The sequence below is a fragment of the Manacus vitellinus genome, unplaced genomic scaffold (assembly GCF_001715985.3).
Source record: "Manacus vitellinus isolate BGI_N305 unplaced genomic scaffold, ASM171598v3 scaffold_3_pilon, whole genome shotgun sequence".
NCBI classification, from domain to species: Eukaryota; Metazoa; Chordata; class Aves; order Passeriformes; family Pipridae; genus Manacus; species Manacus vitellinus.
The window spans coordinates 8,362,405-8,378,441 of NW_021940535.1; the positions used below are offsets into that span (position 1 = coordinate 8,362,405).

Sequence of the window (16,037 nt, forward strand, 5' to 3'; positions counted from 1 at the left end):
ATCTCATACACCTGTTCTTTTTTTTTTTTCCACAGCTCTAGCCCTTAATTTAAAGAACCCAATTTGACACTGATTCCTCTCTGAAATAGCACATGCTTTATTTATAAGTTTGTATGAGTAATAATAGATGGTCTTCTGTCTGTCCTTACTGGCATGACCTCCACAGAGTCTACAGGACTGTCCTCCAACCCTGACCACTGTTCTGCTCTAACAGATGCCATGGACTCCGGCTTCCCATAGAGAGCATATGGATTATTTAATCCACATAAACGATCAAAAATTTTTTGGGAGGACATTAAAACATCCCTGCTGCTATGTCAAAGGGGGAAAAAAAAAAAGCCAAACAAAACCCCCCACCCTTTCCCAGGTTGCTGACTTCAAAACTGGTCCTGTTCTATGAACTTGCTTTGCCTTCTGCCACTTCTAGAAAAAAATCAGGAAAAAGGACTGACTAAGGACCCCTATTACTTCTACAACCCACAATCAAATCTTAATACATGCCAGCACTTGTAAACCCATATTTTTTGTTTTTCCCTCTTCTGGAAGTGTAGAGAATGATTTCACTATTGGGTGAGTTTGGCTTTTGTTTGGGCATAAGACCAGACGCCCTACAAAAGAATGCCCAGCTATTATACCAAGCAACCTCCATACCACCACTGCTCAGAGAGGCATGCCTGTGCTCTAGGGAAGAAGGCATCTCATAAAGGACAGAATTTTAAGAGAATGTGTTTTCTTTGTAGCTCCCTGTGGTGTGTACAGCATGGCTTCTAGTGTTTTGTTCATTGAAGTCCACTGATTATCAGAAAATAGATGGGCAATGCAACTAAAGAGAAAAAGCAATCCAGCCAAGATCAAAGACACCAGAAATTCTAGTAGATGAAAGCCTGTGCTTCCAATGCTGCTAACCATGTGATGAGAGTATGCAGTTGAGGGGCCTGAAAAGACAAAGTAGTCATAGGTCCTCCTACAGAGAGCTACTGAAATCATCATGGAGCTGGCCACAGCTGTAAGATCCACCGATACATCTCCTTAAGCCATCTAAATCCCTCCTAGAGGACAGAAAGGAGGAAAATATGAAAGGCCAGAAGCAAACACTGTATAGTTGCAGCATTCCTAAGCCAGTTTAGTAGATAGGATAACACCGAAAAAGCCTGTCGACATCATTTCCAGCTCCACTCAGCTAAAACCAATTCCTTCCCAATAACAGCTATACTTCACTCTTAGCTTTTATGACCCCAGTGGATGAAGTTTGAAAAAAATTAATACTTTGCATTACTGAGTATTACCTGCACTCAGATAAACAAGCAAGACAAGGGAGAGAGGGGGAAATATAGGGAGGGTATGGGAAAGCAAAAGAACAGAATAATAGGGAATAAGGTTAGAAAAAGAATTAAAGTTAAATCAGCTGGACAATTCGGAATAACCTCCTTTTACTGTAAATGGTTAATCATTGACTCCTTGGTGGCTTTGAAGGAACAGGGCAGGAGGACCTACATCAGCTGACGAATTATGCAGAAGTCTATCCCGGCTGAATTAGGCAAAGGAGATGGTGAAAGGCTTGACTCCACCTATCCTCTCTAGAAATGGGGAGCAGAAAAATGAGGCAGTGACAGGGCTGGAAGAAACTGAACAAAGGTCCCGACTAAGTCAGTGGCCGCATTGACATCTCCTTTTCCTGTTCTCTGAAAGCGAGACTGCTGTTTCCTTATCTGACTCTAGAGGACAGCCAAACATACTTGATTTTCAAACGGGTCAACTGGTTTCTGGAAAGGATAGTTCTAAGAACAGACAGCAAATATAACTTCTTTACAGCAACTAATTCATTAATTGCAAATTGCCTTATGATCTTTTTTAACCAACAGCTCAAAGTAAAGCAAGACTGCAAGATGGGGCTCACACTGTACAGGAGGATTATGGCAACTAAAAATATGCACACAAAGACTAAGTCCTGAACTAACTGCATTTCTGGGGTACATGTCTGCTCCAGCTTAAAAAAAAAAAAAAACACAACAGAAACCCCCCCAAAAAATCACATCAAATGCATACATAACCATATTTATATCCATGCAAGCAAGAAATGATGTTATCCCTGCGAATGGAAAACAGCACCTCTCTTTCAAACACAGAAAAGCTCCTACGGATAACCTTTCACAAATAAACAACCTGCTCTGCTTGGAGAGGGATTTTATAAAGAACAGAGATTACAATGGGCTTAATCATGATTAAACACTGATCTGGCTCAATCTACTCAAAAGCAGACAAAAGATAAATAAAAACCTCCAGCAGATGCATTTCATACTGGAAATTCTGGAACCTCAATTGACGTCACACTTTTTATGTTCTGATAATATCTAGAGGAAACAGTACACTGGATCAAGAAAACAAAAGCAAATTTTTACTTAAAATTCTCCATGTACTGTGTAGAAAGAAGGCGGTTACAGCAGGGAATGAACAGGGCAGCTCAGCATTTTACAAACCTGTTTTTGACTGCAGCCGAAACTGCACTGTCAGAGTGATGCTACTAGAAAGAAACAAGCACTCCATTTTGTCCTCATCTCCTGTGCCTTACCCTGTAAAAATGGGCAACAGTACTCAATGCATTTTCCTTCAGGCAATAACTACTTCTGATCAATGGCAGGCATGTTAAATCTCTTTTAGTAAAATAACACCCTCAGCATCACACCAGTTGTAGTTCAATGATTCCTCAGACACAGTATGAAAATTCTGCATGACGGGACAGGGCTGTGTTTAGCAAATATCTCCCAAATACAGACATCTGGTCTTTCCTACAGCTGAGGAAACACAGGAAAGTGATTCCACATCATGGGAGACAACTTCAGCCATTAGTACTTCTGAGGAGGTGGGAAATGTCAAAAAAGGAGCACAGACTTTAGAGATTGCTTGTTTACAGTGCTAAGCTTTCCATTGTTTGCAACAAGGTAAATGTGTTTTCTTTGAAGAAAGAGAAGTCACTCTTTATATGGGGCAGGGGAGTCTCTCTGGAGGAGAAGGCTCATCAGAGTTTTCTGATTCTATCATCTCCAGCAGAGATACACAATGGATGACCAAGTAAGATTCGGCCAGCAGACAGAAGAGGTCCCTTCCTGTGCTGAGAGGGCTAGAAGGTACATCGCTGCCTGTTCTGGTGCCCAGCAAATGCATCCTGTACTTCATACCACAGGCACCAGGTGAAAGACTTTCAATCCCTCTTGATTTGTGACTTCCAAAATTTCTCCAGTGAAGGTGAAAGTCCCCATACAGACAGTGCAAGCCTACTGGTAATTACTTAGTTCTTTTCACTTTCTTTTCACTGACCTCTTGGACATAGCTCACATAAATTTGTCATCACTGTCACAGGCAGACCTTAAAAGTAAAATTTATGTTACCCTGATTTTCAAGCTGCAAGTTATTATCAACTTCAAGAAGATCACCCCTAAACAAAATCAAATTTCTTACCCCAATTCCTATCATCCTTCAGCCCACCCAGTGTTTCTCTCAAGCTAGTCTGATAGATCACCTCCGACTTCAAGGAGAATAATCATTGCTTTGCTGAAGAATTCCACACTTTACAAACTGCAGCTCTGAATCACATGATTTACATTTCCCAGATCATATCATGGCTGGGCTTCTCGAACAAAGATTTGGGGAGGGCTCTACCCACGTTTGTTACAAGCACACTGGTGGCTCAAAAGGCCAATATGAGACAGGCACGTTCGGTTGCAAAAGGCACAGTAGAAAGACTCCTTAGGTGGTATATTCTGCAAAGCATGATTCTTTCTGCGTTGTCTTTTCTCCTCAAGGGTGATCCTAAGGTTAATCTGCCAGGGCTGAGCGAGCTTGGACGGGGGCAGCGAGGTCCTCAGGACGTAGGTTTAATTAGAGTGACCTTCATTTCCTAGATAAGAAGTCAACAAATGTCTCTGTCTACAGTCAAGTAGACAGTCTTTTCTCATCCTGAGTAACAGCAGATGCATTTACTTATGAATACACAAATAGGAAAATAATGTTCCCAAAGCAGGCTTACCTTACAAAAGGGATCACTAAATTGTACAGATTATTTAACTTTTCTCTATAACCTGCCTGTGAAGGAGAAATGAGCTCAAGAGCCCCTGTTAACATCTGAAAGGTGCAAGGAGGAACATCTGACAGAATGCAAAGAATATTTTTATTTTTCTTACAAGATGGATGACCCTACTAGCATCAAGCACAAATGAGAACAATTGTTTTGGTGTACTTGTTGCCTATGGAATAGGACTACAGATTTAAAATGCTAAAACAGCAACTGATGTGAAATGTCACCTGGCTAGGCAGTTCAATCTGCTAATTACTTAAACAGATTTATTTTTCAACTATAAAAACAGCATGTTCCTCAGGAGAATTATTTTTTTCCCCTTCCCCGAATAAATACTATTAACATTTGCCAAGTAGAATTCTTCATCTGCAATTAAGGATTTCCCAAAATTAGATCAAGCAAAGTACTCAAAAACACACTGGGGTAAGAGTGTCTCTGGGAGTCTCTCCCAGAGCTATGCTTCTGGAAGGGGAAGCAATGCTTCATACAGATCTCAGCACCAACGAGCCTGCGTGCCTGAGATACTTCCTTCTAAAGCCTGAGTGGCCTTGAACCCTTGTGGGTATGAGGCTGGCACGACTGCAAGCTCTCCTGTGGCATCTCGCCATCTGTGTTCGTTACTACCCTTGGCAAATGGCAGCAAACCTTCTAAATCGAAGGCATGCAAGTAATACAATCCCACAGCAGCTGGGGCAAGCTCAGTGAGGAGGCAGGGGGAAGCAAACAGATCAATTTGAAGGTTCAAGGTAAGCCAAAATACAGGTAAGTATGCGCTTGCTTTTAAGCTGCTGGTAAGACCGCTCACAGGGAGTCTGTGGCAGGATGGGTCTGATGGGCTATGGCCAAAACAAACACAAACAAGCCCATCTCTGACCCAGAACTTTCACTAGGTAAACACTGTTGTTCCTCTTGTGTGACCTAGTTCACTGAAATAAATTATTTTCTTGTTCCTCTTAACAACAGCAAGTGTGGTGTTGGGGTTCAGCTCCACAACCAGCATCTCCATCTGTGGTGCTTATAGGCACCCATGGCTACCCAGAAAAACAAACCAGTTGATGAGCAGCATCCAAGGGTCAATCAAACTTGTCCCAATCCAGGATGAGCTGTAATTAAACCCTGGCAATCACACCTTCTGTCTTGGCAACCCCAGGCATAAATGCCGCCAAGTGTGGTAGATCCTTGGCTTAAAGGGTCCATTTTGGCACAATTTGCCAAAACATTAGGGTTTAAGAAATTAAACAAATAGAGTCTTTGCAAGACAAAGCTCTTCACAGTGTGTTCAGCTTATTTTCAATGGTCAAGGTGGGAAAAACATTTAAAGACACTTAAGTATCTAAGATAGTCAGAATGGCATGAAACCCTTTTGCAGTAAGAAACCAGCAAATCTATGACATGCAGCTTTTGAGGCACAGCAGCATTCTGCTACACCGGAGCAAGCTTTCCCAAAGGGGAAAGTCTTTCCACAGGGGGTTCCCATCTTCTCAAGACCCCAGTGGTTCAAGCAGCCTGCTCTGACAGTCTGCTGCTTCATGTGCCTCACCTGACAGTCCATCTGTGCTATGCATGGCCAGATAATTTTATGACACTGTCTCAAGGCCTGGTTCTCCAGAGACTCACTACAAATGCACTTAACTTCAATGTGGTTTGATTTAATGGAGCTCATCTGCAGCACGAACACTAGTGTGCCCGTAGGTCTTCTTAGGGGGCACTACTCTTCAACAGTGGGCTTCTACTCACTCTGGGTTTCCATGTGAGTGTCAAAATATATAACAAGACTTTCAAAGATGGGCAAATTTTAGAAATAAGAAGAAGTTTCCAAAGTTCAAAACCATGTATGATAGACTGGAAAGTGTTCTATAGGAAAAATGCTTTAAGGTTATTATGTTCATAGCTTTCTTAAAGAAAACCCAGAAAAAAACCCATCTTACAATGAATGTTAAAATATTATCACTTAATAATAATCTGTATTCCTACAATATAATGTATTCTGGAATCATAATGCTGATAAATAATGATGTAAGAATAGAAAACATGACAGCACATGTTCTCAAAACCTGACTCTGCAAGCAGGCTGGACAAGGAATTTTGTTCTAGTCTGTGTTCTTTTTCCCCTCCTGTATTTAAAAAATAAAGACAGTAAATTTCTTTGAACTTACATAATTCTATCCTGTTATTTTACAGAGAGCTAAACTGGCCTTTTAAATTCATTAAGCTTGGCATTGTATGAAAGAGGATATCAAATATTCAGAGAGCTCAATTTAGAAAGATCACTTTTCTGAGGCTGAGCCTTTCTGAAGAGCTTCCTGCAGAGTTCCAGACAATGCCTCAAACAGCCATTCTCACCAGGCTGAGGTTACTTGACCTCACCAGGCCATGTTTCTGGAGGCATTGGGCCAAAGGGAGGTACCAGTCCAATGGAAAGGTGAGAAGTCTACAGGGTGTGAGGTGCCAGAGAGTCAAACTGCTGCAAACGATGAAAATTTGTGAATATTGACCTATTTTGCACAATGAGTGGTTGAGAACCATGCACATGTTATATTAGCCTTTCAAAACCAGGTTGCACAGTGCCCTATTCAACCTGGCCTTGAACACTTCCAGGGTTGGGGCATCCACAGTTTCTCTGGGCAACTGGTTTCAGTGCCTTACCACCTTCACAGTAAAGAATTTCTTCCCAATATCTGATCTAAACCTGCCCTCCAGGGTACTGCTGTGCTTGCAGTACCTTGGCTGTAGAGCAACACCAGGTTTTATTATTTACTGCTTATTATTAAGCATTGCTTACCCCAAGCTTGTTGTAAAATCAGAGAACACCAAAAACACGTGGTCAGCTTGGACAAAACATATCCCCTCTGCTTTCATGCATTATGTAGCTAGGAAGATGTCTTATTTTATGCTGCGTGATTTTCCACGAAGTTAGGAAGCACGACTAACGCAGAGGGCTTTAAGAGCTTAAATGTGTTATGACAGTTGTATTAGAGATATTTTTAAATACCTTTTCCAGCGCTTCTCTGTCAACCAGCTCCTGCACAGCCAAAAGCTTGATACTGTAAGAAAAAACAGAGAGAAAAAAAGAATGAATCACCCCATTGCAAGTATTACAGAAGCACAAGTAACAGCAGAACTGAAGCTCTCCTTTTATCTTCTCTCTTCATAAAGAGATACAAGACATGCTCAGAATATAACAAACCAAAGCAACAGAGACAGTGTTACTTTGTTTGCCTTGAATTAGTGATCCCAAGCAGGTATCTTGGTTTTCAAATTACAAGTATATCTGAATTCACCATACAGAGAAACTGCATTAATCACTACTTTTTTAATACCCCAAATGAACACCAGAGGATCTTCTGAATGACAAACATGGAAAAATATTCTAGACATTTCTATCGGTTTTAGTCAACTTTGTTCTTCAGTATCAACATGTTTCTACAAGTCCCATGACAGTCATTCCCAGGGATTTACAATATTATATATGAGGTACAGTAATTAAGAAACACAGCTAAAGAAATTTGAGGGAGAGATGAGGGAAATGAGCATCACTGTTTGAAAGTAGTGTAGAGAGATAATCCATGGTTATTATTCTTGTAGTGCCCTTTCCTGCTCAACCCCAAATTTCTTCACCTACTGAATCTCTTCTAAGTTTACCTCTAGGGGCTAAATCCTGCACACTGAATTTCATTCACTTTAAAAAGATTATTAGAGTTACTCAAGCAGGATTTTGCCCTGTAAGACAGGCAAAATTACAGCTAAATCGGGGTATATAAGAGAACCTTGTATAACATCTAATCTTTCATAGAGATTTTAGTGAGCAATTAGAAATCATCCACCCTCCTTCAAATTCAGTTACTTGCACGTAGTGCGAAAGTCCAATCTTTTTCATGCTAAGAAATTTCAGGAAAAGATTTTGTTGCATCCCTGTCAAGCTGAAGAGCTCACAGTATGGGTATGAACCTGAAAAGCATTGCCAGCAGGTCAAAGGAGGTGATCCTTCCCCTCTGTGCAGCACTGGCAAGGCCAGAGCTCACACCTCTCCATCACTGGGCACTTGCCATTGAGGGTCCACAGCAGCTGCCTTGGCCAGAGAGTAGAAGGGATCAACAGCACTTCTACTTATAGAGCTGGGCATCTACTTTAGGATGTCACAGTTAAAATTCAGTCCACCTAAAATTTAGCTCTCGACAGCTTTGGTGCCTAACTGCATTTAGATTCATTATATAGTTTAATGAAATGAGAGAGGAACCTCACTGTCCCAGGGTGGTTCAACCCATCTATCCTGGCGTCATCCCCTTAAGTCCTCCTACAAGGGCAGAAGCTGCCATCCCGCTACACCGCCCCAAGCCAGGCTTACAGAAAGCTGGCAGGCTTTTTACCCATGAAGTAGACCTGTATTGCAACTCCAACTGCTCACTTTCTTTACCCAGTCTTAAAACCAGTCACTTAAGATATTATCCTTTGACTCCAGAGGATAATTTCCTTTACCCAAGGATACAAAAACATTTCCACGGCAATAAAAGAATCAAATGATGCACACAAATATTGTTTAAATGACTCTCACCACCCTGTAGATATATACAGTAAAGAGACAGTATAGTTAAAAGCTTATATTCAAGACAGTGTGAAAAGTCAACACAGAAGTCTGCCAAAGGATATACAACACAAAATTTTATTAGCCTTTCAAAACTTCACAGAAATATTGCATAATCCTTGAACATCCACTGGCACCTTATATGTTAATTATCTACATCCATCCTGTAACAGCAGCTGGCAAAACATAGTTGTAGTCTTGTCCTTCTACTGCTTTCCACTGCAGGTGGAAACACATGGCCTAACCCCTAAACACAAATGTGCTTTCACTTTAATGGACTTCTAGTTTACAGATGTCTTCAAGGCATCATAAAAAGCCTGCATCCAATGAATTATAAAATAGCCCCAGACAACAGATTTCTAGTCTGTAGAGGCTATTATTACTAAGACAGAGTGGGTAGAGAAGGTTCAGAAAACAACGGGATAATCAGGAAAATGAAAAAGGTATTCCATTAAAGCCCAACCACTAGAGTAGCAGGGGACATGCAACTTTGTATTACTGTTTGGTGAACACACTAGACTGCACACAAAAGTTCAGCTGAACTGGAAGGCACTTAGGGTAAGTACAAAGCCAATACAAGGTATTTTTAAACATGATTTTCCTTGCAATTCTGCCAGCATACAAAATAAAGATGGGATGGGCACCAGGCAAAGAAGGCACCTCCATTTAAAAAACACTGCAGGATTGTGTCCAACTCAGAAGAAGCCAAGGCTGATGCACCTTAGAGAACAAAGTCCATTAACACAGGCAGTAGCAATGCAGCCACAATCAAGACCTGGCTCTGAATTCAGGAGTCACCCCTTTGTTTTTGATGACCCACCTGTTGCGGTGCACTTCAGAAAAAACACGGGATGGGTGAGAGGGAGGTGGGCTAACACACACATGGAGGCAACCAGGATGCTCACAGTTAGCTGGGCTGCTGCAAAGATGGCTTGAAATCTGTGTGCATACAATAAAATCTAATATTCTGCTATTCCCTTCTGCAAGCTGGACAACAGTGTGGGTTTTGTTATGCAAATTACTTTTATCTTTCTTCAAGCTAGAGACTTTTTGATTACTTAATCAAATCAATCAAGGCTGCAGATGCTTCTACCAATTGACTGATTTATTTCTAGAATGTTATTTGTGATTTATCTGACACTCAATAGCTTCAGAAGAAACATGTAGACTGTCCCAAATGGAAGTACCATTTTTTCATTAGAGATGATCATCTTACTGTACAAACCTACCTTCCTTTCCATTTACACCTTTAAAGCCCCATAAGAACTTTTTCAACTGGTATGTGTTTAATTAAAACAAAGTATACAGGGTCACACAGAAGCAAGCAATGAAGCAGGGAGCAGAAATCTTTTTACTTTATTTCATTATGTAAACTGAGATGCTGTGCTCTTGTTCAGAGGTGAAGAACCCATACACAAAGGGTTTACATCCTGCAGAGGTACTGCATATGCAGGGCCAGAATCAAATCTCAGTTCAAAGTTGTACATGATTTGCAGCAATGCTGGTTTTACTCCTGGTGAGAAGAAGACTTCCTCTACTGTTACAAACTGAGAGATCAGTGTTTGCCCAGTACTTTACTCTTTTCTCCTCAGGTAACAACAGGTATTTTTTCTGGGTCAAAAGGAATCAGCAAACACAAATATCAGCCTTTATACAACCAGTTGCAAGATCCTTCTTTCCTTAAAGCACCACCACAGATGCTGTCTCTGCCCACTGGATTACAGTCCACTACCTAGAAAATTGCTTTTGATAACCAGTTATTTACTGCTATTTCGTCCAGCAGATCCAAGTAACATTAGTATGTGCTACTTGATGCAATGTCAGCTTGGAAATGCAGCTTCTTTTAAGGCTGCTGCTTTGGGTGTCTGATGTTTCAAAAAGAAATCTGGCTGCTTATTTAAGCATTACATCAGCAATCTTAAAACCACTAAGAGCAGCTCATAACTTCATTTGTTGTTTGTAGTTGTTGTGTTCACCAAGGATTTCAAAGCAGACGGGAATGAAACCAGTAACTGAGAAAGGGGTGGAGGGAAGATCTCTAATTTAAAAAAAAAAACCCTCTAAAAAAATGCAAGGTGAGTTACCAAAAGCCAACACTGAAGTCCAAGCTCTTGCTGTCTACAATATGACACTTAGGTGCTCTTTTCATATATCCTTAGCATAAATTCTTTCATCCTCACCCATGTTATGCAGACATTGACTCATGAATAAAGTTGTAGAAAAATCATATTTCCCAAATAAACCTGTTGGTTCCTGGAGAGCCTGCTCTAACCTACCAGCTTTAAAACATAGTGGTAAAGAAATCTGTAATGTGAATAACTATACTGACTGGACAAAAATGGCCCTGCTTAAATCTGAAACCCTATTAAAAATACTAATGGGCTCAATTACTTACATGATCTATTTAAACAAAGCTATTGAAATTAATATCCTGTCATCCCAGGCACACTCAGAATACTTGAAAACATGCAGTGATCAGGATGAAGGACTCTCCTCCAGCAGTAAAAATATGCAAACATGATGTGCTGTCAAGGAAACACATGACTCCCTCTTTTTTTGGCTGTGGGTGACGCACAGCATTCTCCTCTAAGGGAATTCCTTTTGGTTTCCAGAAGATTAGTCACAGTGCTGAGCAAATGCCTACAGCTACAGTACACTTCTATGCCTCAGGGTATCATTGCAATCCTTTCCTCAAAGTCTCCTAACTTAAAAACATTGGGTTACTCTCTCTAATCACACGTACCCAGGAATAAAGTAAGTCTTTTCATCAGTCTTTTGCAACACTGCAAACTTGCCAATGGGTCCCTTGCTGGTTGTGCATTCCTATTCACCACGAGCCATTACGACCACATTTAATTTGCACGGAGCTTCACTTCCCAGCTTGAGTTCACATTGCCCACAAAAACCCATCTGCTCTTGCAGTAGGGAATGTCGGGGCCTTCCTAAGAACCACTACAGAACCACTACAGTCATCTGCCTGCAAACCAGCAAAGCTATGGCTCTGCAGCAAGGCAGATGGGATGGACTGAGGCCATCGCACAAGACAGATCCTAGATCCATCCATGCAGAATGCACCTGAGGTCGTCACCTGAGGAAGAAAAGCTGCTTCCTCCAAAACCAGCTAGGAGAGTGTTTCAGGGGTAGAGAGGTTTTAGAATTACAGCCAGTTTCTGGACCATCTGTGCACAGAATTAGAATTGCAGCCAGTACAGACATGGGTCACTTGGACACCACTCTCAAGAGAGGGTCTCTAGAGCAGAGCCCTGCATCAATGAGCACAGTGACCCACATCTGCTGAGCTGAGCACAGCATGAAGCTGAAGTTCCCATTCAGTGCAGAACCTGGTAATTTTGATTAAAAGGGAAAGAGGAGGAAGTGAGGAAAATATGAAGCAATAAGCACAGCAATCAGAGAGTCAGCAAAGTGTTTAAGTGAACACTTGGCCTCATGACAGTGTCCTACAAAAGCTGCAAGATGCAGGGATGCAGGGCAGCTGCTCAGGTAGAGCAGCAAGACCTCGGCTGGAAGCTGGCACTCCCAGCACCTGGGACGCCTTCTTGGCCTGAAAACAGGTCATGAATAGTGAGTCTCCAGGCATTCCAGCATACTCCCACTTTCCTTTTCTTTCTCTCCTTAGCCTGAAAGCAGAGCTCCCTGGACAATCGGTGCTGCCTGTCTTCCACCTGGGGTTTGGTACAGCATGTGGCTCATTGCCCGGCATCACCAACCTAGATGTGTTATCCAGCAGCAACGTGAGCTGTGGATTAGTCTCAGTTTGCTTTGCAAGCTTATAGATCTTTGCTCAAGGCCTGAGTTTTTCCAAAAGCCCCATGCTTTCTATTAGCCAGTGCATAAGCCTAAATTTAACATCATCAAGAAGTGCTATTTGACTTCTCTTAATTTTCTGTCTCCATCTTCAGCATACAGCTATACCAAATCTGACTCACAGACTTCATTACAAACAGTCCATGCAAAAATCACTCAATCCCAAAGCATCATTTTGAACAACATTAAATAATTCTCCTTTTAGTCAACAAACTTTTCCTCTTTTTTCTTAAGATAAGATCCCATAACCATGTTACGGTCCATAAGGAAGTTTTATGGATGACTTACATATCCAAGAGCAGAGTATGATGGACGCACATAACTGAAGTGCTTGATGAGAGACTCATATTAGAGTTAGTTAACAAAAAGAACAGGACAAGACCACTTGGGTCATCAAATTTGTACGCTAAAATTGTATTTGCAAATCATACAAACTGGCCTTATTCATAAATCAAGTCTGCTCTAAAAGATGGGCATGAAACATGAAAGTTAGAAGAAAGAAAAGAAAAAAAAAATGCAGTTGAGATGTGCTAATGCTACCTGTACCTGGAAGGGAGCCCTCCCCATACCTCACCTCGATCTTCAGCTCTGCTGGTGAAAGGGCACACTCATCACCATTTGCACCACAGCCCCTTGTTTTCCTTTAGCATTTGCCGGATGACAGTGTGAGTAACAATAAGGATGGGGAAGCTACCAACATGGGTATGTGTTCACTGTGAGGGCTGTGGTCTGTCCCTGCTGCAGCCAGCTGTCGACAGCCTGAGGTTAAGGGCTGTGATTAACCGTTTTTTAATCGTTTTAAGCACAGGAAGATGCTTAGCCATCAAGCATGTGCTGCTTTGGGAAGTATACGGAGGATGTTTGTCCCAAAAGGGACAAACACAGAAAAACCTAGATCTTGTGGGTTAAAAAAAATAGGGGGGGGTAGGAGGTGGTAGTGTGTGGAAGTGGGGGTGGGTTGTGGGGTTTGTGCAGTTTTTTGTTGTTTGGGTGTTTGTTTTAAATGTAGAGCTGCTGCTGGAATTTGTCCCTTGCTGCTAATGCCTAATGAGACTCAAGGCTTTGTCTCCTGACTCTGTCTGCCCCAGTGATGATTACATTGCATAAAGGCAGGCGAAAGAACAGCAGGTTCCCAGCAGCAGCACAGCAGACTATGTTTAACATGGTGAGATGACAGTGGACTAAGTCTCTGAGCACCCTGGGGCCTGTAGAACGATCTGTGTTGCTCCCTTTTTGGGGCTGCCCACACTGACCAGGGCAACGGGTGACCTAAATGGGGTCCCTTGGCAGTGAAGGAGCAGCCTTTCAGACATCCATCAATGCATGCACTGTGAAAAGCCATCTCATTTTTGCTGGTATATCCCATCTACAAAGTTGTCTTTCCACTCCTTAGACCTCGTTTGCTCACACCCCCATAAAAACAAAAGCAGAAGGAGGAAAGGAAAAAAGCCTGCTTAATGACTTTCAGCCTCATAAACTTCCTCCATCTACCCCTGTGAAATCTGACAAGGAAAAAAAAAAATCAGTTTCTCCTCCAATAAAAGCATCTGCATCTTCTCAATCACTCCTTAAATGGAAGGAAAAGTTGTGTCCACTGCCACGTCTTAACAGCTGCTGGAAGCCACCGGAGAGCTTATGAAGTAAGCTGATGGGCTTGGATAGGAATACCATGCCATATTGCTTTGGGACTAGCTGCCAGTTAATGACACAACAATATGAATTGGAAGATTTTCAGGAAAAAAATGTATCTACAGTAAGAAGAAATTATGATAAAATCAGGGAGCTGCATTTCCTTTAAAAAAACATATTTACTTAATATATAATTATATTAAATGCATTTTTATATATACTACAGATGCACATAAAATAGATACTGTAAAATTTATATATCATTTTATAAACACATTCATATAGATAGAGGTAAATTTATTTAGGGTTACTTTTTTTGCAGCTTCCTCATTCAGATGAAAGCAGATGTTCTTTGATGTCTAGTCATCACCAATTTCCCTGCAGCATGGTCTGAAACCAAAAAGTAGATCAAGGCACTGTAGCTGGAAAGAGAATCAGGAGTAAATGGAAGGAGCAGTGAAGTTGCAATCCATCAAGCAAACTGGCAGCATAGCACAGGCCACACAAACAGTCTTCCTCCGATGTTTGCATTTGCAGATCTATTGCATTATGTGAGTGATTATGTGAGTATTTGTCATGGGGAGAAAGGAAACTGTAATGGAACTAAATGAGGGAAAATATGAATTATGGATGGTTACTACTGAGGGTTGCAGGGGGGCAACAGCAGCATTACTCAAGCTGACAGGCAGGAGGCAATTGAAAGAGTTCACTCCTTCCTTTTCCCATTTCAGTGGTTCCCTGGGTTCAGGGATGCTCTCTCCTTACTGTTCTCTTTCCAAAACCTACAGCAAAGACATCTTTTGCAGACCTATGAACTTTGCACTGAGGGTCTGATTTATGTTCAGCTGATGCTGTGGTTTCAGCACAGTTATATCATTGCAGGAACAGAAGGATGATTCAAACTCTGAGCATTGTATATTCCCAATGCACAAGAGCAAAACCAAGAAGGGAGGTTGCAAGAACAGCCAACTTCTTCCTACCACTCTGGAAGGGAGTAAGACATGCTCACAAAATAATCCAAACCCCAACCAGTTGCAGAAAGCATATCAATGCCCATGTATAATGAGACTTGGAAGCCTTCTTGACCACCTCCTTGGGAATGCCCTACACAAGCTCTTTCCAAATGGATGAAATCCATGCTGCTGTGCATAGAGACTTTTACTATGTCAGTAAGTAGAGAAGGTCACACACAGAAAAATAAGAAGGGAGCTACTCAAAACTCCCAGAATCCCTGTGACACTAAAGGAACATCATTCTTATCCATCTACCAAGAAGAAGTGTCTTCCAAGTTGTGAGGCACTGATGCTCATCAGGACACGTGCAAATTCTGAGTGTTTCCACCGCAGAGAGGGGAATAGGAGCAACAGGGAAGCATCCTATTAACCTCTTCCTCCACACAGATGATCACATCTCAGGCCTAATTCTTTCCTTTTCCAGGTAAGGGGGAAGGAGACAGGACATCATTTCTGCTTGTATAAAGTCTCTCTGTCTGAAGATCCCCTAAACTTTTAAACCAGAGCAAGTCACAGAAGGGTCATTCTCTGCGTGCACGCAATGCACATGTAAATACTGTCCTTTCTCTCATTATTACATTCAGAAAGATTTGCTAACCCATCTTCATTCGAGAGAAAACAAGCCCTGTGCTAACTGCAGTTTTTAGAAACACTTGGCTAAGTTACAGGCCATCCTATGGCCTTTTCTCTTGATGTCCTGTTATTATTCTTCCCTGTCCTTCTCCAATTCTGTCTCTGCAAACTGGCACAGCGCCAAGAGAGTAGCAGCAGTTAGAAAAGTAAAAGTCAGGGAAGACTTCCAATGTCCTCAGAAGAAATGCTGGTTATTAAGGGCCGGGATACATTGCACTTGATTGAACAGAACCAAACCTGATTCCTGAGAGGCAAAGGTTAATTAGACAAATGGCTCAAAAGG

The 16,037-nt window shown here is 41.7% G+C and overlaps 1 protein-coding gene across 1 annotated transcript in view; it reads right to left on the minus strand.

Moving 5' to 3' along the window:
• Positions 1–16,037, minus strand: part of EEPD1 (endonuclease/exonuclease/phosphatase family domain containing 1) — a 62,048-nt gene that overhangs the window by 20,450 nt on the left and 25,561 nt on the right. Inside the window, exon 2 of the mRNA XM_008921128.4 lies at positions 7,065–7,116. Within this exon, the coding sequence (XP_008919376.3) occupies positions 7,065–7,116 (52 nt within the window). The remainder of the gene's footprint in view (positions 1–7,064; positions 7,117–16,037) is intronic.